General features: G+C 37.6%; 1 protein-coding gene across 6 annotated transcripts in view; it reads right to left on the bottom strand.

Moving 5' to 3' along the window:
• RhoGAP19D (Rho GTPase activating protein at 19D) overlaps positions 1-27870 on the bottom strand; it is a 661344-nt gene that overhangs the window by 307661 nt on the left and 325813 nt on the right. For all 6 annotated transcript variants that reach the window (XM_090374624.1, XM_090374649.1, XM_090374631.1 and 3 more), the window contains one exon: positions 22239-22340. In XM_090374624.1, coding sequence (XP_090230750.1) covers positions 22239-22340 — 102 coding nt within the window. The remainder of the gene's footprint in view (positions 1-22238; positions 22341-27870) is intronic.

The following is a 27870-nucleotide window of genomic DNA, read 5'->3' as shown; positions in this document are numbered from 1 at the left end:
GAAATCTTGAATATTAGTCTTGACACCCTTGGTGATGTACTTTTGAATTCCAAAATGTTGTTTTTAAAATCTTTATGGACCAGAAACCCAACTGCAGCTTCACTCCTTTTACTGTTTCCATTGGTGTACAGCAGATTTCCACTTAATAAACTTATAAGTGATTCATTTCTTCTTGTTGTTTCAGCCAAACCGATGATATTCCAATTCACATTTTCTAATTCCTTTTCCAGCTCTAATATCCTGTCTTCACCGATGAGTGATCGTACGTTATAACAGGCCAAGTTCAATTTCCGTGCAATTAGCCTACAATATGTGATATTGTAGGCTAACTCTTGTTTTCAGAAACTCACATTTTTTCTGTTCGAACAGAAATTTCGTGAGGCAGGATAGCATGAGAGGAGGAACACATTTCTGCAGGTCACTACCAACCATAAAACAATAAAAAACAATTTGCAGTTTGCAGTTTATTGGGTTTTCTGTTAGTGCAATCTAATTATAAACGGATAGTAAACTCAATCTTATTGCATTTGTGAAAATACTGATAGCTGGAATTCTGTGAGGTGTTATTATGGTGAAATATGTTTCCCATTCCATGAAATCTTCAATCATATAAAAAACATAAATAAATTTTCAGAATCTTCTCTTCATTCCAATTTTTTAAGCTTTGTAAACTTGTTACTCCGTATCTCACTTGTGCTATTTGTGCACCCCGTGTTCATCATTTATCTTTTTTACTGTATTAAATTTTACAATCCAAAAAGAAAAGAAATATCAGTGAACAGAAATATCAATAAAACTTCTTATTTTATCAAGGTAAAGTGCTACATTTACTGTAATATTTATTTATTAAATTTAAGATGTTTATACCTGTGCTAGCAATTTTATTGGGTTTCTAACTTTTTTTTTAGCGTTTTACTTACCAGACTGAAAATTTTTTCAGTCTGGCAGTGCTCTGCCTCATCCCAATTTTTTCCATAACCCCTGTTTTAATGGGCAAAATACCATAAAGCAGAGATTTTTAGGAACACATGTACAGTGTTATATGAAAACTGACTGTATTTGACAAAATAGAAAGGGAATTAATGACTGACATCTATTATAAGAACTTTAGAGACTCTCACAATTGAGCAATTTGCAAATGAATTTTTCCTGAAATGCTACAAAGAGCAGGAGTAATGGTCACTAAATGTGAGAACTGAATATCCCTGAATCTAAAATGCTCTGCAATGACAACAGAGAATCTACGCTGGCTGGACCAGCCATAGATTTAGGGAGCAGTTCCCTGTATAAAAGTGCTTTAATTATAGGTATGGTCATACTACCAGAAACTACTACCACAAAAACATCCTGTCTGTAGTCACAAAGCAATTCCTGGCCATGACTACAAGAACAACCAAAACAAAAATCAGCAGCCAAAATATACTACCAGCAAGGCAGCACGGCTGACTCATTATGGCCACAGTATTGCGAATGATAAATGCTCCTGTTATAAAAAGATGATTAAACTCATATAATCGAGGATAAATGTGACTAGGTCTCTGAATCTCGTCCAATTGAATGCTCAAAGAGCAAGAGCTGTTGAAAATCAGATCAAGTTCAAATGAGAAGAAAATGATATAGATATCTTGGTATCCCAAGAACCCTACAGAAATATGGGTAGGGTTCAAGGAATACCCAAGAGGCTATAAAATCATAGAATACACCTCAGGTGTCCCTTCTACAGCAATAGTAGAAAATACTGATCTTACTGTTACAAACATGGGTCACCTCTGCTCCCCCAGTGACAGCGTGTACAATATAACTAGTGCTGCGGAACAGTTTCATATTATTTCATTGTGTTATTGTGACCAGGAGAAGATAAAAATCACACTATTGAATATCTACACGTAGTTGCAGATTTGCTACCTAGTGCTAACATTACTGTTTAAAGAATTGGAGCTCTTTAAACAGTAATTAGAGAGAGGAGCTCTCTCTAATTACTGTTTACTAATGTCTAATTACTCTCTAATTACTTTACTATTAAAGAGGAGCTCTTTGACTTCCTCTCTTTGCAACTTGACTTTCTCCAGTCCAACTTTCCTAACAGTGAGGTAATTTTCCTTGGTGATTTTAATGTTCACAACTCCAGCTGGCTTCCGTTTTCTAGTCACATCGACCCAGCAGGTCGAGATGCTGAGGCTTTTGCAATTACTAATGACCTAGCACAGATTGTTCATTTACCTACAAGAATACCGGACAATCCTAATCATACAGCCAATACACGATCTTTTTCTCACAAACAATCCTTCTAAGTACACGGTTGAAGTGAGAGGTCCTTTAGGCACTTCAGATCACAACTTGGTGATTGTCTCTTCTCCAATGGAACCTTTATCTCATGGCTATTCCCAACCTCGTGTTGTTTGGCATTACAAGAATGCAAAATGGAATGACCTGCGAGACTTCTTTTCTTCTTTTCCTTGGTCGGATTACTGTTTCAAAACTTTTGATGTCAATGTTTGCTCAGATCGTGTCGGTGAAATTATTCTTGCAGGAATGGAATCCTTTATCCCAAACTCCACTTTAAAATCTCGTCCCTTATCTAAACCTTGGTTTTCCAATAAATGTGCTAAGGCTGTCCAAGAGAAGAATGTTGCATATCGTAATTGGCTTAGAGTTTGAACAGGCTAAGAGTAGAAAACTTGCTTCTTGCCCTAATGGTAGCTGAGCATTCTGGTCTCTTGCCAAAGCTATTGGCCGCAACTTTTGCCCATCTCTGCTCCCACCTCTGTCCAAACCAGATGGTTCTGTTCTCTCTTCAGCCAAGGATAAAGCTGACCTACTAGCATCCCATTTTTCTTCCAGCTCACGTATTTATGATCTTGGTAAAACACCTCCCACCATTCCCAACACGCTCCATTCAATGCCTCCTGTGGTCTTCCGTCAAAAGGATATCAGAAGGATTTTGATGAATCTTGATGCTAAGAAAGCTCCAGGTCCTGATGGTATTTCTCCACTTGTTCTCAAAACCTGTGCTCCTGAACTTACTCCTATTCTTTGCCACTTTTTTCCCTTTCTTATTCCAAAGGTGTTTTTCCTTCTACTTGGAAATTTGCTCATATCCAGCCAGTTCCCAAAAAAGGGTGAAAAATCCCTCCCATCCAATTATCGTCCCATTGCAATTACTTCTACTCTCTCTAAAGTAATGGAGAAATCAATTAACCGCCAACTCTTAAACTACCTAGAAACCTTCCGTCTGATCAACGATCGCCAGTATGGAGTCCGTCAGTGTCGATCCACTGGTGATATTCTGGCTTATGTTACCCATTTATGGACTAATTCAGGGAGAGGTTCAGTGAAACACAAGTAGTTTCTCTTGACATCTCAAAGGCTTTTGATCGTGTTTGGCATAAAGGTCTTCTAAACAAGCTTCCATCTTATGGTTTGCCAACTGTTTTTAGTAATTGGTTATCCAGTTTTCTCTCTGATCGCTCACTGAGGGTGATAGTAGATGGCTCTCTGTCTTCTAACTTCTCCACTAATGCCGGTGTCCCCCAAGGTTCAGTTCTTTTCCCCACTCTATTCCTTTTGTATATCAATGACCTTCTTCCATTGACTGGAAATCCTATCCATAGTTTTGCCGATGACAGCACATTGCATTCAACTTTCCATTTTGAGAAACCTTGTCCTGCTCAATCAGCTTCAACTTCTCGAAAATCTGCTACCAATTCCTTAAATGCCAATCTTCAGGTAATTCTCCAGTGGGGCAAAGACAACTTAGTTGATTTCAACCCTGGTAAAACTCAGTCTTGTCTTATATCTCGCAAAAAGGATTCTTCTGCTCCTATGCTTATCTTTAGTGACACTCTGATTTCTAGGAAAAATGATATATCTCTTTTGGGGATTACCCTGACTTCTAATCTCTCTTGGCACAAGCACATTACAAATATTGCTTCCTCTGCATCTAAAAAATTTGGGTTTCTCTTTCACTCTCGGCGTTACTTTTCTTCCAAACAACTGCTCACTCTGTATAAATCGCAAATCCGCCCTGCTATGGAATATTGTTCCCACATCTGGGGTGGTGCCCCCAAAACCTCTCTCAGGCTTCTTGATTCCATTCAGAAGAGGGCAGTTAGGTTAATTAATGATTGATCTCTAACAGAGTCTCTCCACTCGCTTTCTCATAGACGTACTGTTTCTGCTGCATGCCTCTTCTACAGATACTTCCATGGGCACTGTTCTTCTGAACTGGCTTCTATAATTCCCGCCCTCTCTTTCAAAACAGTCCAAACACGTGCCGCCACCAGCCATTTACTGTCCAACTTCAAACCCACAGAACCAACTTTTCATCTTCCTCATTTATTCATTCAACTGCCGTTTTCTGGAACAACCTGTATTTCGTATTTCCTGAAAATTACAATCTACAGAAGTTCAAGTGCAATGTCAACAAATATCTTCTTTCGTCTTCTCAACCTCCAACCCAAGCACGGTACTAAGTACTATAGGTTCTAATACCTCTCGTGTTTGGGGTTCACAAAAAATAAAAATAAAAATAACTGTGTGTGCTGATGCCAACAGCTGTGAAGAAGACAGAGCAGGCGCGCACGCACGCACAATGGCCAGATACTTTCAGACAGTACAGCTACCTCACCATTTCAAGTGCTAAACCAACCAAATAAACTCAACTTTTAGTAGTACCTTGCCCAGAAAAACAACGGCCAGATACTAACTGTATACAAAATTAACTCTACATTTCAAGTACAACAGACCCTCATTATAACGTGGTTCGCTTTACACTGATTCACTATAATGCTATTCTTATATTATAACCCATATCTTCTGATTATAACATTGTCACAAATCACTATAACACTCTTTTACAGACTGCATTTTTGGCATATTTAACGAAATGGCTTCATTTGATGGAGTTGATAGTTTGAAAATGAACAGCAAAACAGCATTAAAACATTTCCCACGCCGACATGAGAAATTTCTCATTTTCTCACATGCTAATTTAACTGCAGTACAGTGACTTATTATATAGTTCCGAGATCAACATTTTAAAAAATGATCAAGTATATTGCATGTAATATTTGCATTATATGCATTTATCTGAAGTCTAGTCATCACTCGGTACAGTATTAGACATTTTGCGTAACGGACAGTTACCTCGAACATTGTATCATAATTAATGCAACCAACGCAGTTACATTTTGTAAGAGTTAATAATGGCGGATAAGAATGAAAAAGCAACAACATCTGGATGCAGTATGAAGACTACAAATATAAGAAAAAGACTGAATTTGAAAATTAGACGTTTTGAAGCGAATCAATTCCGATCAACAACAAGCGAATGTGTGCCATAATTTAGGAATGGTAGGTTTAACTGTAAGAACAATTATAAAAATAAAGAATTAATTTTAGCAGCGGGAAAGGCAGCTGTTCCACTGCAAGCAACTAGGACTAGACCGGCTATTAGGACTGAAATGGAGAGACTTTAACTAATTTTATTTAAGATAATATCAAATGCAGAATTCAGTAAGTTAAATATTATATAAAAAAAAAAAAAATAAAAAAAAAAGATTAGCCTATATGATGATCTGAAGAAAGCTCACCTTAAAAAAAAAAAAAAAATGTGGAACCATTTAAAACTGGTAAGGGCTGGTTGAATATATTTAAAATCCAGGAAGAAGATATAAGTGCAGATCAAGGAGCTGAAACTTTCAAAACAGAACTTGTTAAAATTATTGAAGAGGGGTATTATGTGTTATACTTCTCAACAAGTTGTTAACGCATACGAAGCATGACTTTTTTGGAAACGAATGCCTAAAAGAACTTTCATATTGAAAGAAGAAAAAAAAACGTGCCAGGTTTCAAAGTGACAAAGGATCGGTTGACTTTATTGTTGGGTGGTAACGCTGTGGGGGATTTAAAATTAAAACCCCTTTTAGTTTATCAGGAAGAGGGCCAAGGTACAGCCCAAAATCAACACATTTTTCACGATTAAATTGATCAATTAAATTAAATCAATTAAAATCAATTTAGATCAATTAAATTCATGATTTTAATTGGAATTTTAAGTTTAATTTTGATACGTAAGTAGTTACCACATAATTATATACATATTTAATGCAGAATATTTTATATGTACAAATATTTGAATATTAAATATTTTTAATTCGACATTTGTGCATCTTTTCACTACCATTTATTATTGATTAGGAAATATCTTATGGCACCGACTGCAACTCACAAATACATATGTTACCTTATGGGAATGCGACGCTCGCTTAGCGCGGATTCACATAGCACTCTGTTTTTCAGAAAGAATTATCAGCGTTAAGTGGGTGTCACCTGTATTAAATCAGACAAATAACGTACCAACTTCCAGCAGCAACACCATGTGGAAGAGTGATATTGATGTCACACTTCTACAAATTCTTTAAAATTACAGTCTGGTGTATCCAGCCAATCTGGACCTCATCAAATCAGAAAGCAATTACTTTCAAACAAAAACAAATGAAATGTTTGACATTATAGAGCAGATATCATCTTTTAAGGGCAAAAAAGGTGATATTGTTGTATACGTTGGCACTAACAATATTAAGAGTAGGAGACCGGCAGAATTACTTAACAAGTATAGGTCAGTGTTGAAAAAAAGCCAAGTTAGGGTTGAATTTGGAAGTCTCACAAGTAATTACAGACCTGATAGTTTAAATTCTGTTGCTGGAAAATTAAAGGAGGCATTGGTTAATGAACAACTGCAGGATCACCTAGACAAGACTTCGGTTATAGCTCGACACAGCATGGGTTTGTTAAGGGAAAGTCTTGTCTGACCAATTATATTGGATACTATGTTGTGGTCCCAAAGGAGCTGGATGAAAAGAATAATTTTGATATCATATATTTGGATCTTAGAAAAGCTTTTGATACCATTGCACTGGAAAACAGCTGCACAAATTGGAGCAGTGTGGCACTGGAGGCAAATTGCTGCTATGGATAAAGGGATGGTTGAGTAGGAGGAGAGAGAGACAGAGAGTGGTAATCAATGGACACTGCTCTACGTGGACTAATGTTATTAGTGGAGTCCCCCAGGGTTTAGTGTTGGGTCCATTGTCATTTTCTATATTTATAAATGATACTGATGATGGTATATCAAGCATAATGTCCAAGTTTGCAGATGATACAAAGGGTGGCACGGTTGTTAATGACACTAATGACAGTAGGCTGCTGTAAGAGGATCTAGAAAAGTTGAGCAGATGGGCTGAGAAGTGGCAACTGAAGTTTAACATTGACAAATGTAAAGTACTGCATATGGGATGCAGTAACCCCAGAGTAATATATTAACTGTGTAGTACTACACTGATGGTGGTAGAGAACGAAAAGGATCTGGGGTAATCTTGCAGTCAGATATGAAGTTTTCTGAGCAGTGCAGATGGTCTGCAAGAGTAGCTCATGGTGTCTTGTCAATGATATACAGGAACTTTTCTAGGGGGTAAGCCAATGGTCAGGCCACACCTTGAGTACTGCATACAAGTCTGGAGCCGCCATTTTAATAAGGATCTAGGGCTAAGGTAAAGAAAGCCAACACAAGAACGATGAGAAACATCGGATAACTTATGCGGAAAATTAGTTTCCCAACGCCGGCCTCTAGCGCTGCTCGTTCGGTAAACAGACAGACGGTAGGTGTTTTCGAACTGGAACCGAAATCGAGAAGGATATATTGATTGACAGGTAGGTGTGGCAAACGATGAAATAATTGGTGGTGGGCGCGACAGAGAACAAGACTGTGTAGTCATTGGTTGGCATTATAATGTGCATTTATGAGTAAAGAACAGTGCATAATAGTTTTGTAATGAACAGTAAACAGGTAATAGTAGCGATGAATTTTTTAAAGATGGAAGAAATTTGTAAGGAAAATAAAACATTGGTTGATTTTCTGAAGTCTGTTTGTTTCTATCAAATAAAGATTTTTCCCAATTCATTAACAAAATATTACTTAGTTTATAAACAAATGTGTGCATAACTATAGTTTCTGCAATGGTTTACAAGTTTTATACCCCTATATTCGTAATCAGTATCAAATATTTGCCTCAAATACAACAGTTGTGCATGTTTAACCTGTAATTACACACACTGCAAGGTCATACTGCAAGATAGCCGACCTTGACCCAGGAAGGTAGACGGCCCCTCACCCTGCTCTTCCGGTTCATTTGTGATTCCCAGAAATTTATTTTCTGAGTAGATTTTTTTTTGATTTGGTAGTTGTTGGCGCATCGGCTTCTGTGGCCATATTGCACCTCCCAAGGTTTTTGCAGTATTTTGATCCAAGCCCGAGGCGGGAATCGAACCCGCGACCTTTGGGTTGCCGGGCAGGTACTTTACCCACTCGGCTAGCCCGGTCGGCATTTTCTGAGTAGAGTCTGGGGGACTTCTGTGTTATGGGTTAACTTGTCTGAGAATGAACTCACTTTATTGTACAGTCCACTCAACCACAGAGCCTATATAAGTGGCATATCCCTTATGTGGTCACAGTACTCCTGTAAAAACTGTCATGAGCTCTCATTGTGTGTTAATTTTCTTTTAGTATGGCAACCAGAAAGTGTATAAACAGTCCCGACACATTTTGTTACATATGTGGTTGTTTTTTTCCTGCAAAGCAGAGGCAAAATATTAATGATTTTGTAAAAAAAATCGTATTATGCGTACTTTGACATAAAATTAGGCGATCAGGATAAATCGTGGGCACCACATAAAGTATGCCATACATGTGTCGAACATCTTAGAAAATGGAGTCAAGGAAAAAAAGTGTGCTTGCCATTTGCTATTCCTATGGTGTGGCGCGAGCCAGTAAGCCATGCCGAATGTTACTTTTGTGTATGTGACATTCAAGGTTACAATTCAAAAAATAAAAAGGACATGAAATATCCAGATCTACCATCAGCCATAAGACCAGTTCTGCATGGACCTGATCTGCCTGTAAAACCTCCACCAGAAACTTTGGAGTCCACATATTCTTTCACCGAAGAAGAAGCTAAAGAGTTTAGTGAAGAGGAATCTTATCAACCAGAAAATATTTTAATGGCACAGCAATTCATGTAAGTCGAACTGAACAATTTAGTAAGGGACTTAGGTCTTCCAAAGTATTCTGCTGAAATTCTGGGATCTAGACTTCAAGCGAAGAACTTACTTGCTCCAGGTACATCATTTTCCTGGTAAAGAAATCGTGAAAGGGAGTTTAAACATTATTTTTCACAAGAAGGTCCTCTCGTATATTGCAGTGATATCGCTGGTTTAATAAGAGACTTAGGAGCTCCATCATATGTAACTAGTGAATGGAGACTATTTATAGACTCTTCTAAAGACTAATTTAAAAGGTGTTCTCTTGTATAATGGAGATAAGTACATATCTGCTCCCAGTTGCTCATTCAGACTACTTAAAAGAAACTTATGACAATCTAAAGTTGCTTCTGGAGAAAATTAAATATCAAGATCACAAATGGCAATTATGTAGAGACTTAAAAGTTTTATATATGTTGTTGGGCCAACACGGTGGGTACACTAAAATGCCATGGCTTTATTTATGAATGGGATAGCAGAGCTAAAGCGCTGCATTGGACAAAGAAGCAATGGCCTCAGAGGCACAATCTTACACTGGAGTCAAAAAATATCGTGCACAAAAGTTTGGTGAAGCCAGATAAAATACTCTTACCTCCACAGCATATCAAGTTATGCATAATGAAGCAATTTGTTAAAGCATCGAATAAGGATGGCAACTGCTTTAAGTACCTTGCAGTAAATTTCCTGGTTTATCTGATGCAAAACTTAAGGAGGGTATCTCCATTGGTCCCCAAATTAGAAAATTGGTTTTAGACGGTCAGTTTGAAACTACTACGACTGATGTTGAAAGGGAAGCCTTGATTGCTTTCAAAAGTGTAATGGAAAACTTTCTAGGAAATCATGAAACACAGGATTATGAGAAAATTGTTCAAAATATGCTCGAAAAGCTTCGCAATTTAGATTGCAATATGAGCATCAAAATTCACTTTTTGCATGCCCATCTTGATTTTTTCGAAAATCTTGCACAGATGAGCGAAGAACAAGGGGAGAGATTCCATCAGGACATAAAGGAAATGGAGCAGAGGTACCAGGGAAGGTGGAATACAAGCATGATGGCCGAATACTGCTGATGTTTAAAAAAAGAGAAACCTGGCAATGTAAATAAAAGAAAAAATTATTAAATGTTCTTTTCAAACAAAGAGACGAGGGTCTGATTAATGAAAGTTTCAGAATTTTGATTAATACTTGTTAGTATTTACATATTTTTTGATATATGAAAATGTAATCCTATCAATTTGTCATTACTAAATACAATAAAGTTATATACTTTCATAAAAAAGAGTGCTTTTTTATTTCTTAAATTGTGATGTATCTGGATGTGATAGAAAAAAATCTAAGTCATATATGAAATCACAGCAACATATTTCGGCAGTAGGACCTATGTAAATTCAAACCACAGTGAACAAACTTAAATTTGTAAACTAGTGTAACCAATAGCTAAAATGCCGAAGTCCCACAACCCTGCTCAGGTGATATCATTTGAAAACTGACAGGGTGGCTGTATCCAGCACCCTGACAGACACCAGATTTTGACCAGGGTCTCCCCCACAGACTTACCTGCCTTGAGTAGGGACCTGGGGGGGGGGTCCCCATGCCAATTAAGAAAACAAAGGAGCAGGAGATGTACAGGCAGCCGGGAGAGCAACTTAGCTGAAAGGCATTAGTAATACTAGTAGCAAGGGGATGCAATATAGAATGAAAGAAGGTTTGTTTGTTATTTGGTTTTTAGGAGCATTAGCAACTAAGGCCATATTGCTCTGGGAATATGCGGTGGTCATTCCCTTGACCTTTCCGAATCCTCCGTATTTGGTGGTGGCGGGCTCGAACCCCGGTCTAATCAAGAAGCCTGTGCTACGCACCACTGATCCTTCCCACCTGGCTATGGAGGCGCCAATGAAAGAAGGATGGATGAATGAAATAAATAAATGAAAGAATGTGTGACAGTGAGTGAATGTGCTGGGCACTGAATGAATGTGATTGAGTGAAATTGAAATTTTGGTGAAAGGCTGAAAACATGAAGTTATGGTAAAAGAGAGTTGCCGGGGGGGGGGGGGGTAATTTTTAATGAAAGTAATTTTAGTAAAAGAGAGTGAATGAAGATGTGAATGAGATTGAGAACATAAAATTCACATTAGTTTAGTATAGATGACTCGAGAATAACACTAACACATTACTACTAACAAGATCAACACACTAACTGCATACATCCTTTTGGCATGAAAGCTATATATTAGCCAGAACTGCATCCCAACTGAAAAATCATAGTAAATTGTGAGGCCTGAGGTAGTATTGTAGTGAAAATGAAATGGAATAAGTGAAAATAATCCTAGTAAGAATGAAAGGAAGTATGAGTGTGGGAGAACATATCATTAAAATCTTTAATAAGTTACATAAATTCTAATATTTATTTTAACGGTCCTTATACTTTAATTACCTTATTCAATTAAACAATTGTTAAATTACACTACACTCCATTGCATATTCCATTAATACCTAACAGAAAATGCAAGAAAAAGGTTAGGATGATAGGAAGTTGGCTCATTATGGCTTCCCCCCCATGTCCATCCAAGCAGACACCATGCCGTTGCTACTCAGCATAGTGTGGGATGCTGACAAGTGTGGTACAGAGCACCACACAGGTGCTTAAACATGGGGATCCCTTTCCCAATGATCTTTCGTTCCTATCACTCGGATATGCTGTTCTCTCAATTCCCCCAACCTGGTGGCACCCGCCTTTGCCTGGTGGGCAACCCCCACTGCCATCTATCAACTCCCACTGTCCACTGTCAGGGCAGGATGGGCACTCTGTCTAGGACCCTCTACTGCCCCCCCCCCCCACCAGGACAATCATCGCCGGTGAGTAAATAGAGGTAAATCAGATGGGCATACCCTATTCTAATCGGTGCGAGTACAACTTCTTCTCGCCGAACTGAGTGAAAGAGTGGCATAATTTTGGGTCCTGTTTCAATTGTTGGAAAAGTTTGTTATTTCTTTATGCCATAGCTCTGTCCACTGTGCATGGTATGCTGTCAAACACTGATGGATCCAATATCTTTCTATCTCAGAAGATTTAGGCGAAGGCCTAATTGGCCTGCATCCCTAAAATCCACTCATGCACACCTTCTCGATGGTAAGCCTTGTTACATCACTAAGGTGGCAACGAGCGGGTACAGTGGTTCTCTTCACGATGACACCTGGTCAGCGTGAAGAGGAAAAGACCAAACCCGCCAGCACATGACATCACAACGAAACAAATGGCAGTCAGTCCCCAGCGACTTTCACTCTCCCTCTTACAGCAGTGAGAGGATCAGAGTGGAAGCAGAGGGTGCTAAAAATCTCTGGGTACAACCAGGCTGCCGGCCATGCACAGAAACTGAACTTGGCCAATTACAACGTAAGATCGCTCATTGGTGAAGACAGGATATTAGAGCTGGAAAAGGAATTAGAAAATGTGAACTGGAATATCAACGGTTTGGCTGAAACAAGAAGAAAAGTGAATCACTTATAAGTTTATCAAGTGGAAATCTGCAGTACATCAATGGGAACAGTGAAAGGTGTGAAGGTGGAGTTGGCTTTCTGGTCCATAAAGATATAAAAAACATTTTGGAATTCAAAAGTACATAACCAAGGGTGACAAGACTCAGGATTTCTAAGAGGTACAAGTTAAAGGTTATAATGATTTATGCACCAACATCGAGCCATGATGATGAAGAGGTTGAAGAATGTACACCGAAATTGAGTCTTCTACATGAGCAGAAAACCCACTATCATTATGCGGGACTTCAATGCTAAGGTTGGAAAGAGATAAAACAACACAGAAGGGGAAACTATAGGAAATTTTGGAATTGGTGAAAGAAATGAAAGAGGTGAAAGACTTGTGGAATTTCCAGAATCTTGAGGATTGTTAGTAATGAGCACTTTTTTTTTCAAGAAAAGGGTGAACAGAAAGTGGACATGGAAGAGCCCAAATGAATTAACAACTAATGAAATCGACTTCATCCTCACTAACAGAAGATATATTGTGAATGATGTTACCGTCCTCAACAAGGTAAATGTTGGAAGTGATCACAGAATGGTAAGATGTACACTTGATATATACGTAAGAAAAGAAAGGAAAAACCTGACTCGAGTAAATAATACGAAGGTCTTTCAGATAACAGAAGAGGAGAAAAACAGTATGTACTGGAATATTACAAATTTCTGAAAGTGATAAAACTTCTGAAAGTTCCCCTTAGAAACCTATAGGTAAAAAAAAAAATCCAAAGAAGACAAATGAAGAGCAAGATAAACACTGACAAGGAGAAAATTGAGTATACTGAGTTATGCAAAGCCATTAGAAAGAGACTCAGAGAGGACATAAGAAGATTTAACACAAGAAAAGTAGAACAAGCATTAAGGGAAAACAAAGGATTTAAATTGGCAGACGTAAGCTGTAATACAGAAAGACAAATGATACTGAAACTGAAGAATAGCAATGGTGTACTTACAAATAGCAGAGAAGGCATAATTCAAATAGCAGAAGACTACTATAGAGAATTATACAAAGAGCAAGGGAATGATGCCAACAGTGGGGAAGATGGATTGCAAATTAGTAACACATACAACATATCCGATATCCTTCCTGATGAAGAACATGCGTTGAAGAAAATGAAGAATCAGAAAGCCCCGGGGGAAGATGAAGTTACTGTAAAGTTGTTGAAATTGGGAGGAAGAGACATGGCAGCACAAAAACTGGCAAGACTCTTCACAAAATGCATTAGAAAAGGTGTGATGCCTAAGGAGTAGAATAATGCAATCATTGTTTTGATGCATAAGAAAGGAGATAAATCAGAAATTGGAAATTATAGACCATTCAGCTTGTTATCCCACATCTACAAGTTGTTCACAAGGGTCATTACTAACAGATTAGAAAGAATACTTGATGAGAATCAACCGAAAGCGCAAGCTGACTTTAGGACAGGATTCTCAACTATGGATCACCGTCATGTAATGTCACAGCTAATGGAGAAAGCAAATGAATAAAAAACACATTATGCCTGGCATTTGTGGATAATAAAAAGGCATTTGACTCCATACAGCATAAGGCAATGTTTCGGGCACTGGAAAGACAAGACATAGATATCCCATATATTATGATTTTGAAGAAAATATATGAGAATGCTACCTCCTTTATTAGACTAGACAAAGACAGTAGCAAATTTTAAAATTGAGAAAGGAGTTCGACAAGGAGACACAATATCTCTGAAGTTGTTTACAGCTGCCCTTGAGGAAGCTTTCAGAAGATTAGACTAGTCGCAGATATGTGAATGGAGGGTACCTTAATCATTTACAATTTGAAGATGACATTGTGGTCATAAGCCACAATCCCAAAGAATTAGAGGAAATTCTTAATCAGTTATGCAGAGTTATGCAAACGATTTTGGACTAAAGATGAATATGGCTAAAACAAAAGTAATGATGAACAAGTATGCCACAGAAAGGGATACAATGATTGAAGGAGCAGTAACTGAAAAGGTGGAGTCATATACTTATCTGGGACAAGTCATTAGCTGTAATAATGATAAATGGCTGGAAGTCAAGAGAAGAATAAATTTTGAATGGATAGCATTCAGGAAATATAGTCACATACTGAGGAGCAATATCCCAATTTGTCTGAAACGTAAAATAATGAACCAATGTATACTATCCACCATGACTTACAGAAATGAAACTTGGGCACTCGACAAAAGAATGGAAGAGAAGCTGAGAACGACACAGCGAAGAATTGAACGAATTATATTGGGAATCAGACTGTTAGATAAGAAGAGAAACATGTGGATTAGGCAGCAAACTCAAGTAAAGGACATTCTTATCAAAACTAAAGAACTAAAATGGCCTTGGGCAGGACACAGCTCGAAGACATGGACTAATAACAGAATGATACCCAAGACCAGTTAGAAGAAAATCTAGAAGAAAACGATGGAGATGGACAGATGAAATTCATGAGTTTGTGGGTAGTAGATGGATGGATGGCCATTGCACAAATCAGAAGGAACTGGAAAGTTTCTGGAGAGGCTTTCATCCTGTAGTGCATTCATAATGGTTGATGACGAATGAATGTGGAAAAAAAAAAAAAAAATATTGCATTGTTCCTACTAAGAGACAGAAATTATGTCACTTCCTAAATTACACTAACTCAGTCACTAACATCGATTCGGTAGAGTAAGCAGCGAGGAATAATACTATATGAGAATAAAAGCTTTGAAGTCACCGAAGAAGCCTCTCATGTCGAAAAGGAACGAGTTAAAAAACATAGAGAAAGAAAATAAAATCTGCTTCTCAAGATTTTGATCAACATCAACCTTTTAAGTAGCGTAAGTAAGTAAGTTTCGATTAAACCGTTTAAAAATTTAAACGGTTTTGATTCAAGAATACAACAATAAAACAATCACTTGAACGAACAACAATCACTTCTTGCAGTAGTTTTTGGTTATGACATCATACTAGTCTACAAAGGGATTTTCCTAACTATTGAATTGTAAAAATACCAAATCTAATTTCAACTAATAACCAATAAGAGTATTGCGAAGATGGATAAAACTCCAGCTGAGCAAAATCAAGAAAAGTAAGCAAGAATAAAAGCTTCAAAGCCACAAAAGAAGTCTTCCATGTCAACAAAAGAATGAGTTCAAAAACAGAGAATGAAAAAAAAAATGCAGAGTTCGATAAAATTTGCTTCCCGAGATTCTGATCAACATTGACTTCTCATCAAAATTATATTCAAGAACTTCCTGAAGATTTCGAACCCGAAGATTTGAATTCAAATGAATTACCTGAGGTTCAATAATGACTGCAACGATACTACACCAACCATTATAAACTTTTATTGAAATAAAATAAAATAAATTGAAATTGTTAATTTGAACATGAATGTTGCAGTCATTACGAACATTCTCAACCCCAGAGGCCTATATGAAGAAAACCTGAAGATTTTCAATTGATTCCTGAACCAGACTAGACAGAGTATACTGCAACAGCCAGCTTCGAATGCATCATCGAAAAAGATGCAAAATCACATTTCAGCTCAATTGCTTGCTGTAGATCCTCCACAGGTATCAACAGTAGTCGAGCATGAAATCATTTACAAGAAAGTTGAACCTGACCGTAACTCTTATAAAGAATTTGAACAATAATTTCTGAAAAATATATTTGGAGCTGTTTGTAATATCTGCGATTGATTGTGGTACGAAAATGATGTGAAATGTACTTGTTACATCAGGAAGTTACCCATTACTTCTACTAGAATTTCCAACTGCATATGTAACCACTATGAAACCACACATATGTAACCACTATGAAAGCTTGTATTACTTGTCAAGCATCTCTCAAAAATAATTCCATTCCAATATTTTCGAAGAGCAACGGTTTCGTTTATCCTGCTATTCCACCTCATATGCCTCGATGAGATTTAGTAACCGAGCAACTCATTTCTCCTCGTATACCATTCATGCAAATTAGAAGACCTAAGACATGGTTTAGGCCAATACAGAATTTTGTGCCAAATTATAAATGTTCCTGTATATGTTAATTCAATGGTCAATCATTCGCCTCAGAGAATAGATAATGATTATTGCATTAAAATTATTGCAATAAAAAAATACACAAATCGAGTTATTTAATGAGCTTGGTTCATAAACGAGACGTAAGAGTTTGATTAAAGTATCTACTTAGACTCCTTTGTATTCTCTGTATGATATCGAGATTGACGATGCATTCTTTTATGAAAACACAGAACACGATGATGCTCCTACACATGATGAAATGAGTGAAACTATACCTGTTGAAGAAAGTTTAGTTGCTCAACAACAAACTCTTTTGTGGAGCGATGAGAAATATTTACGAATAGCTCCTGGATAATGAAATGTTCCACAAAGTTTACTTTTTGATGAACATCCCAAAGAATTGTCCTTTCCTAGAATTTACCTTGGTCAATATCGAGAGTTTACAGGTAATTTAAAAGTTACACCGTTCATGATGGCCTCGAGCGAACTTTGTCGTTCAAATCGGATGATCTTTATATACCAATGAAAATAATGAGACTAAGAACTTGAGATTCGTTAACAGTTGGTTTTAAATATGTTGGAAAAGACACTAAGCTCACCAAAGTGTTTGGATCCTCCATCACAAACTATACAAATCTATGGATGTAATCCTGGTGATATGGTACAACATATCTCCTCATGCAATGTTCAGAGGACTTTTAGAGTCCGTGTCTCACTGTGTGGTAGCAGCACTAGTGGAAAGAGGACTGGACAATGTACGATTAATAACACAGTTTATGACACATTTTCAATAGGAAAATAAATTTAGATATCACCTTATATGCCAGAGAGAGGTTATTAAAATTCTGCATTTCGACATGCATATAAATTTTCGATGATCTGAAAAGATATGTCAATGTTTTGTTTGTTTGTTATTTTGGTTTTTAGGAGCATTAGCAACTAAGGCCATATTGCTCCGGGATATGCGGTGGTCATTCCCTGACCTTTCCGCATCCTCCATATTTGGTGGTGACAGGCACGAACCCCGGTCTAATCAAGAAAGACAACATGGCAGTAGAGATGCCATAGAACTTTCCTCGAAGGGTACTATTGCTAATTCGTACAATATCACAGCAGTTCAGACTCGTGGTCGAATCTTTATATCTCGACTGGAACCGACTACTAAACCAGAGAGCATTAAGGCCATGTTTACAGAAGTACATGGGATGAATATTGATGTGAGACAGAGAAGAACCAAGTATCCAACCTACGCCTCTTTCATCCTTACTTGCCACCCAGAGAAGATGAGCTTCGTACTGGATCCAAGGCTTTGGCCCCCTGGAACCCTCGTCAAACCCTTCCTAGATCAGAAGCCAAGAACCGCAATAAACCACCGATATCAACATCAAACGCAATAGCAATTAAAGCTACCAAGCTCCCAAGCCAACAAAACGCACGAGAAATCAGATAACTTCACTGAGAACAAACTTACCATAGGAAACAAACTGTCCACATATCATTCAATCCAACTCTCAGCAGGTTATAACGACAATCCCCAGGGCTCCAGACCTGTAAAGAATATCCCTGTACACATCGCAATGCACAGTAGACCAGTGCGAAGCTTAAAAAGAGACTTGCCACCTGTACGAACTCCAGTTACTATGGCTACCACCATTCGAATTGTCTATCAAAATGCAAGGAGTATTTGTAACAAGCTAGACACCGTCGAACAGCTTCTCCTCTCTAAATTCTTTGACATTCTCTGCATTGCCAAAACGTGGCTTGGGAATGGGCGGGACTCCCTTGCCTGTGCTCCTCAGGCTGGGTACCAGATGCTCAGTTCCTCCAGAGAGGATCGTAGAGGGGGGGGGGAGTCGCAATATTCTATAATACCACTACCTTCTCATTGACACATTCTGTGGTAACCAAATCCCTTGCATTTGAAGCTGCTATGGTATCCCTCAAGCTCAATGCCAACCTGATAGACATAGCAACAGTATACATTCCACCAGGCCCAAACAGTGACATCATTGAAGATGTGATCCACTGGCTGGTAAATCACCTCCATGCCTCTGCTAAGCACATTATTTGTGGAGACTTCAATCTTCCACCTACTCTCACACATCTTAGTAGGAAACTCATTAGTAGTATGAATTCATTGGGTATCGCCCTACTTAATTGCCACCCCACGAGAGGATCTAATCTCTTGGATCTGATATTCTCCTCAGCACCATGCGACCTCGAAGACAGTCCTCAAAACCTATTTCAATCCGATCACGAACCCATTGCCTTACTCCTGCACTTAGCCGCACCTAACTTTGATATCCAAGGCCCAAAAAAGAAAAAAGACATCACAGCACCCAAATTCATTGATTCACCACGATGTATCGAAGCTGCATCCTCGATACCTTGGGAGGCTCTCAATAATTGTGATCTCGAGCTAGCTGTGGACCTCATGACTAGATGGATTCGAACCATTGCAAGTTATGGTGCTACAAAGACTGTCTGCATCACTCCCCGTTCGAGAGCTTGGTGGACACCAGCACTGAACAACAGCTTTCAACAAAAACAAAATTTGCATAAGAGATGGAAAGAATCAGGCGCTACACAAGATCGTATTGCCTTCTCCAGAGCCCGAGCAATTTTCAATCGTCAGAAAATATTTGCAATTAAAAAGCATTTAAATTCAACCCTACGAAAAGGCAAATCGTTTTATGACTCTCAGCACACAGGAATTCCTAAGACACTGGACCTTGAACTGTGGATGGACCACGTTGCACGGTTCTCAAAAACTGTGGCCCCGGTGCATCCAGGCAACTTACCCATCAACAACGTCCCTACTGATATGCTCGCCACCGTTCGCATCACCAGGAAGCAGCTTATAACTGCTATAAATGGATTGCCACCACTGCAACTGCAGGCCCCGATCTTGTGCCACAATTCATGATTAAATGTCTTAGCTCGTTTATCATCGATCCGCTACTATCAATTTTTAACCGTGTATTAACGCAGCACTACTTTCCCCCTCTCTGGAACAGATATGATGTGAGGCCACACCCTAAATGCCAACCTGCAACCCACATTAAACAGTTCAGGCCAATCTCTCATTCTTCCAGCCTCTTGAAGCTCATGGAGAAGACATTACTTTCCACCATCACCAATCAAATCATGCCTCACAAACCCCCACAGATCCACTATGGCATTCCAGGTAGATCCACAGTCACCAATTTAACATCGATAACCAACACCATTCTCAGTGCACTAGAAGCTAAAGCAGAGCTTTCTGTCACCTACATCGACCTGGAAGCTGCTTTCGACTCCATCAGTATCCACTCACTTGTTCACCTCCTAGAAAACTATTTCTACATAAAAGGTGACATGTTGTGGTTTATCACAGCCCTGCTCTCTGAGAGAACCATTCTTCTTAAAGCGGATCAACACACAATCTGGAGAAAGATCACTGCGGGAGTTCCCCAAGGTGGAGTTCTCTCCGGAGCATTATTCACCACAGTCCTTCTTCCGTTTGTGCAACAGAGAGAAGACATACTATGCTATGCCGATGATATTAAGATATTTACTCAGATTAACCCCGGCGAACACCTCTCAAACATCAATAAAAAGATCTGTGAAAAATTACATAACTTAGGATCCTATCTCCATCAATTTGGCCTCATTAACCCTGCAAAATCAGCACAAATTGTCTTTTCTCTGAAGCGCCAACCCACTGAAATCCAAGCCTCTCTAGACGGCATTCCCTTCCCAGTGGTCAAGATGCATACAGACTTGGGAGTCATCTTCGACTATAAACTGAGCTTCAACCCCCACATTGACAAGCTCACAGCAAAATTCTGTCAAATGCGCTGGACCACAAAACAACAACTGCTCCACGTTAGGGATCTGGATGTGACTCATCGATACGTATACACCTCAGTATACTCTGTCGTACTGTATGCCTCGGAAATTTGGGGGTCCGCGGCCCCTACCAACATCAAGCGCGTGTACTCCGCCGAATACTGGCTCCTTCGTTGGATCACGCAAAAACATCGTCGTCCACCCCAGCAAAGAACAACTGCGATGGCGATCGCACTTAATTTTACCCGACTTCCAGATCTTGTATTTGAAAAACGCCTTGTTCTCACTGTCAAGATGACAACCGGAATGGTCTCGGAGCCAAACATCTGGGAACTGTGTGGCTGGAGGATCCCTCTACCCGGACTAAGGTCAGCTCCCACGCTCACAGCTCACTATAACAGACTATCTCTCAGTGACCGCTTTCTCCCCAGGGAGATGCTCCCCACAATCCTTTCAATTGACGGCGACCTCTGTAGGTTTGTGAAGGATCGGAGGTACCGAAGACAGATCCTTAAGAGCCTGACCTTGGCCAGGCAAAGTGCACATTGATAAGGGCAGCATAATAATAATGCCCAATATATTGTAAATATTGTTCAAAGCACGATGTCTTTATTATATATGTTGTAAATAAAGTCAACAATATCTTTATGAATATAAATATTAATATAACATAATGTAAATATGAATACCTTTATTATTTCATTGTAAATACTGTCAAAAGCATATATTCTGTAAATAATCTGACATTGATTCTATTTTATTGTTGGCTCTGGGGGATGAGCCCGAACTTCGATGTGGGCCCCCTTCTCCCAAAGCTATTGTCCACCAACCAATGTAAAACCCCTGGCATTGCTGCTGTGAAGGGTCTATTGTATATACCATGTTTGTATACAATAAAGATTAAAGAAGAAGAAGCGTGTGCTACACACTGCTGCTCCTTCCCACCTGGCTACAGAGGCGCTCGATATGTCAATGCATCTGATATCATTGCTGCAGAAAAAAATTTAAGACAAAGTGAACAAAAGAAAGTGTTAAATACAGTCACAGCTCTGAATCTAGCAACTTGGGGACCTGATCCTTGCTTGATCTTGGAATTTTCCTGATTTTGGGTAGTCATAAAATCAAGCAAAAAATACTGCAATGTACAGAAAATCTTATTACAACTACATTCTTGTGTTGGGGGGGGGGAGTACATGAACCATTTTCCTGTACCGAAATTTTGTCATAATTTAAAAATGATTTCAAAAAGATTCATTATTTCTTCATATAAATTTGCGGTAGAACTAGCAATTTACACTATTTTACATAAATATCAATAATAAACAAATAAAAGGACAAAACATGGAGTGCAGAGGAAAAAGTAAAAACAGCTGTTCATAGACCATGATTCTGAAAGCCCATTGTATTTATAAGAAATACTACGTCATAAAATTTTAATGGATTTTATATGATCAGTTAGTATAAAATTCCCACACTGTCAGAAATAAGCTACAATAAACATTATTTTATTAACTTTGCACATATTAATACTTCACTTTTTCTTTTTAACTTTTTTTTTTTTTTTTTTTTTTGCTCACTAATATGAAAATTCAATTTTAGTACAATCAAAAATGTGTGGATAAACTAAGAATTAAGTTAAATTATATTACTACTTCTAAGATTTTCGCTTCTTACTTAAACCAATAAGTGAACAGTTTTATTTGATTTGATTCTCACTCCACCCCAACCTTATGTGAAAATTAAAATATACAGATATAATATGATACATACATGGCACTGTTTTTCGCCTATATACCACTCCTTGTGTCACAGGATCATGATGCAAAGTTTTATCAGGAACTACAGGGGTGAAGGTGGTGGGACAAACAGACCCTAATAAGAATAAAAATATAAATATCATATATATACAGTGCAAATAACATAGGTTGGTTGGTTGCTTTGGCATAGTCACTATAATCTTTATTGTATATAAGGATTATACAAAGAGTAATGAAGCACCAATACTGTACAGTAAAACAAAGGTGCGTGAATGGGGGGAGGAGAGGGGGAGAGAGAGAGAGTATCAATAACTGAGCATGTCTAGTCACTTTTTTTTTACAATATCATTAATTTTTCAAACCTCTCACAAATAATCTTTCAAGAGCTGAAATTCTGTGGGACGTGTAACTGCCTGATTTCCTGCCAAAAGGAAGAACCATCAATACATCAACACTTCAAGAAAATGCAACGTGCACTTCAGACAAAGTGTACAATAAAAAAAAAGCTATTGTCCTACAACAAGACGATGCATGACTTAACTGTGCATTGGACATCAGAGGTAATTATAAAGTACAACAGACACACACCTTACAATAAGACTTGGTGTCACAAATTACTATTTGCTTGGGGCCCTTGAAAGTTCAGTCATATTAGAGCCAGTTTCAAGAAGCTTGACATAACTAGCTCAGAGGTACTAAGAATAGAATTCTATCACAGAGGGATTTTAAGTTTGTGCAGAACTACAAAAACTGCTTGAATCATTCCAGTGACCTTGTTAAAAATGAAATGGGTCATGTTTACACAACTGGCAATATCTGTTTTTAAAATATACAGTGGGGGGCCCCAACATCCAATGGTAATTCGTTCCACAAAACCCATTGTATGTTGAAAATATTGTAAGGTGAAACCAATAATACATTGATTTCCTGTATTTCGTTCCCTGACAACACATAAAATAGATTTTTTTTTTTTTACATGTTAAAAATTAGTGATAAAAAGTCATTAAACATCACATCTTAAAATAAAAAAACAAACAATACATTAGCTTTCGACTTGAAGTACAGAGCTGATGAAATCAACGGTGGCATAGTGGTGGTGGGACTCTATATCAAGCATCAGGTGTCTTTTCAGTCTTGTTGCTACTGGCAAAGAAACTGTCCAAAGTGGACGTTTTTTACGACTTTTTTGTAGCTTTCTGAAGTAAGAAAGACTTCATCCTCACCTAAATTTTTTTATTTATTTACTTTTAAGTCAATTTAATCACTTTTGTATTATTTATAAAGTTTCATCGTTTATTTCTCTATAATTAGAATGAGAAAAAGTAAATTGGCCTAACAGTTTCTTACTTTTAATATTTAAGAACATGTAAGAAAATAACATTCAGCTTTTGAACTCTCATTGTAATGAGAGTTCAAAAGGAGCTTGATACTGAAAAAAATGAGAAACACTGGTTTCAGGAAATAATGACATACGACTTTCCTAGGAAACTGTCATTACTGCATACAGAATAATATAGTCCAGCAGTGAAGAAAGGCAATCTGACATAGATACAGTTAAGCACTCATCATTTATAGAGGAAATGTTGAAAAAGTTTCTAGCCGTTCATAGAAGGAAGGAATGTTGAAAAAGTTGTGAAAACTTATTTTTTCAATATAGCCTTCCCCCCCACCCCGCCCCCAAGTTCAGTTTCCGTGCATGGCAGCCTGGTCGTACCCAGAGATTCTTAGCAACCTCTGTTTCCACTCTGATCCTCTCACTGCCGTAAGAGGGAGAGTGAAAGCAGCTGGGGACTGAGGGCCATTTGTATTGTTGTGCTGTCATATGCTGGAGGGTTTGGTCTTTTCCTCTTCACGCTGACCAGGCGTCTTAATAATATAATTAGGTTACCCATTTCTAAATAATTTATTTATATATATATACAGTTAACCCTTGCTTTAATGGACCCCGATATAATGGTTTTCGGATTTAACAAACCGGACAAATAATAATACAGTAATGTACATATTAATCTCGACCATATTATTTTTTTTAGGTTAAACAAAACTTCAGCGTTATTTTTAATTAAAAATTAATAATAATTACCTACTTTTATTTTTATAATCAAATTCAGGAAATTGTTTTTTATTCTTTCTGAAAACGTGCTCAAATAGCTGTTTTTCCAGATTACAGATAAGAGCAGGCAGTGACTTGCGAGCTGAACATGACTCGGGACACTAAACTGCAGGTCTACCAACTCGCTTTGTTTCGATCTCAGTCTGCCTTAAGCTATCGTGCATTCAGGTTGTATACAGAATGTTTGTGATTTCTGAATTGTGACTTTATTTATTAAATAATTTTGCAATCCTTACAATTTAAAATGGCATCAAGTGATAGAGGAGTTAAACGAAAGCGTGTGAACATAAATGTGGCACAGAAATTAGAGCTACAGTGGTACCTTGGATTGCGAGTAACTTGGTCTGCGAGTGTTTTGCAAGACGAGCAAGAATTTTTAATAAATTTTAACTTGATAAACAAGCGAGGTCTTCCAATACAAGTACAGTCAGTACTCGTATAACACGTGTTTACACTATCCAGAATTTAAAACAAATACACCAACCGTTTAATTATAATGTTTTAATACTGGAAACTAAAATGTACCAAACGATACTACACTGTAAAATGATATATGCAAAAGACTGATTTACAAAATAAATATACGATGAAACCTTTAATATACAATAAAATATAAATAAATAAAATATTTAAAATACAATAAAGATAAAAGTGATAAAACATTGACTGAAGCTTTCGGAGGCTTCCGCCTCCTTTCTCAACAATGATGTTTAAGCAACACATCCTTAAGTAACAGGCTCACAGCACACGTGGTTGACCAAGCGCATGCTCAATATTTCTTCCATACGATCCAGAACCGGAAGCGGCTCGGGAGCGTGGAAATATAAAACGCTCGTCTTTTGCCAGGACCACAGCTTCAAGTAGGGGGTGAAATTGAACACCCCTGTCCCTATTCATACTATTGTTCTCAGACGAGCCTATCCACAAACTCTCTAGCCAATTACGGTCCCAGAACCTATGCGTCCGGTCAAGGGTGACAGCATTTAATATACAATAAAATATAAATAAATAAAATATATATAAATAAATATTTTATTTATTTATATTTTATTGTATATTAAAGGTTTCATTGTATATTTATTTTGTAAATCAGTCTTTTGCATATATCATTTTACAGTGTAGTATCGTTTGGTACATTTTAGTTTCCAGTATTAAACCATTATAATTAAATGGTTGGTGTATTTGTTTTAAATTCTGGATATGTACTCTCCCAACCTTAGAGGCCTTTTTGAAGATAGTGTTTACACTACACAAATTCGATCATACACGATTTATAAATACGGGGAATGAAATCGTATATAACACGAACCGAATTTGCTTATACATGATTCACCTTTGTGTTTACAAGAAATGGCAGTCGAACACAGAATCACCCCCAACCAAACGCAACACGATAGGAATGAAGAGAAGATTCTGAAAATGTATTTATGTTTTTTATATCGGTAAACACATTTCACCATAATAACGTAAAAACCAACACAATTCCAGCTATCAGTATAATCGCAAATGCAATTAGATCAAGTTTACTACCAGTTTATAACAGATTCCACTAGCAGGAACGCAACTGGAAATTGTTTTTATTGTTTTATGGTAGTAACACCTAGAAATGTGCTTTAGTAAAATGTGAGGTGTTAATAGTGTATCACTGCCTTTACATGTTGTTTATTCAGTTGCTACAAGCACGCAGCTTTGTTTATGTGTATCAAGCTTGCCTCCTCATTTTGTAATAGTGCGAGCGATGAATCTGTTTAACGACAATGCAATGTCATATTTCCATGAAATCCTCAAAAGGAGGCAAAAGCAAATGTCATTGGATAGGTTCCTTGTTAAAGTCACAAAAAGAAAAAGTCAACAGATAGCAGTGATTCCGTTAGTGACAGTGAAAGTCGTCCTACCCAATAATTAATAAATTCGATTGCTTTATGTATATTAAATTTAAATATTAAAAATATAAAACGGTATGTATGTATTTTGTATTAATCATTTTTACAGTATATGAATATTTTTGAGTTTTGGATCAAATCATCTGGGTTTCCATTATTTCTTATGGGGAAATTCGCTTTGATATACGAGTGCTTTGGATTACGAGCAAGTTTCCGGAACGAATTATGCTCACAAACCTAGGTACCACTGTAATTGAGAAATTAGAACAAGGTGTCTCAGTAGCACATGTTTGTGAAATTTAAGGCGAAAAAAAAAAAAAAAAAAAAAACGAACTGTTTCTGATATCCATAAATCAAAGGCCTCTCAACATCTCAACTGCCTACAAGCAAAGAGATGACACCAGTACCTCCATCTTCAGATACTGAATAACGATTACTGTACTACTACCACTATGGTCACGGCAAAATACTCTTCAACTACACTGTCAAAAAGGAGAGTAAATATTACATGTTCTTTATTATAATTTAATAATTTTATATTGTAGAGTACTGTATATTGTATTAGAGTTTTTTTTTTTTTTTTTTTACATTAAGAACAATAAAAAATTGCCCCCCCCCCCCAAGGTTACATTCGATTTAATGGACTTTCAGCATTAATGGAAACCCCTTCTCCCCGATTAGTCCGTTAAATAAGAGTTTACTGTATATTACTTATACCCCATTAAATCACTGATAAAATATAAAAAAAACTTCCCATTTCACCAATCCATCCCTCCAACAGTTTGCCTAGTTCTTTCTTGAATTTATTCAGACTATCCACTTCCAACAACATCAGACAGAACTTTGTGCCAGCAATCACCCACCATTAACTAAAGCAAATTTTGCACATCTTATCTAAAACCATCCTTCCTCAATTTGAATTTATGCTCCCTCATGCGTGTAGTCTGAGCAAGAGAAAGAATACCATCAGTAATGAGCTGATATCAGTCAGATTGCTTTGAAGGTGCCTAGTCTCCAGATTCTGCAATTTGCAGAAGCAGCTGCACACCTTTCCTAAAATGAGGCCTCCAGACTATCTCCAGTCCAGACTTCCCTTGAATCCAAAGATGGTTTTTCATAATTATGATTAAGGGTTGCTTACCTCCTTTGCTGCCTTATTTAATATCATTGGATAAATCCTGTCCACCCCAGGTGTCCTTTTTTATGTTTAACTGTGACAATTTCTTTTTTGCTTTCCTCTCAGTTATTACAAAATCCTTCAGCTCCCTGGCAGAGTTTGATAAACTTCAGGCATCCACTCTCTTAAAGAATTCCTCGTGAGTGAATGTAGATGCAAAGTACTTATTCAGCTTGTTAACAACCTGAACAGGATCATCAGCAGTTGAACCACCAATATCAAGCAGATCTATGCAATTGTCCCCTTCCTTCTAGTATTTACATAAGAAAAGAAGTCTTTGCATCCTTTGTAAAAGATTTCTCATAATATGCATTTGCTTGCCCGACATCCTTTGTGACTTGATTACAGACTAGTTTATATCTACCACAGGTTCTGTATCACCAGTTAATTTATATGCATTCCTTGCATTCTTATTCTATGTATCAAGTCTCATTAGTTCATCTAACATCCATTTTAGTCTCTAAGCCTTCAA

The sequence above is a fragment of the Mastigoproctus giganteus genome, chromosome 1 (genome assembly GCF_048544385.1).
Source record: "Mastigoproctus giganteus isolate SK-2022 chromosome 1, ASM4854438v1, whole genome shotgun sequence".
NCBI classification, from domain to species: Eukaryota; Metazoa; Arthropoda; class Arachnida; order Uropygi; family Thelyphonidae; genus Mastigoproctus; species Mastigoproctus giganteus.
Note: the sequence above shows the minus strand (reverse complement) of the source record. Positions and strands in the feature narration are given on the sequence as shown.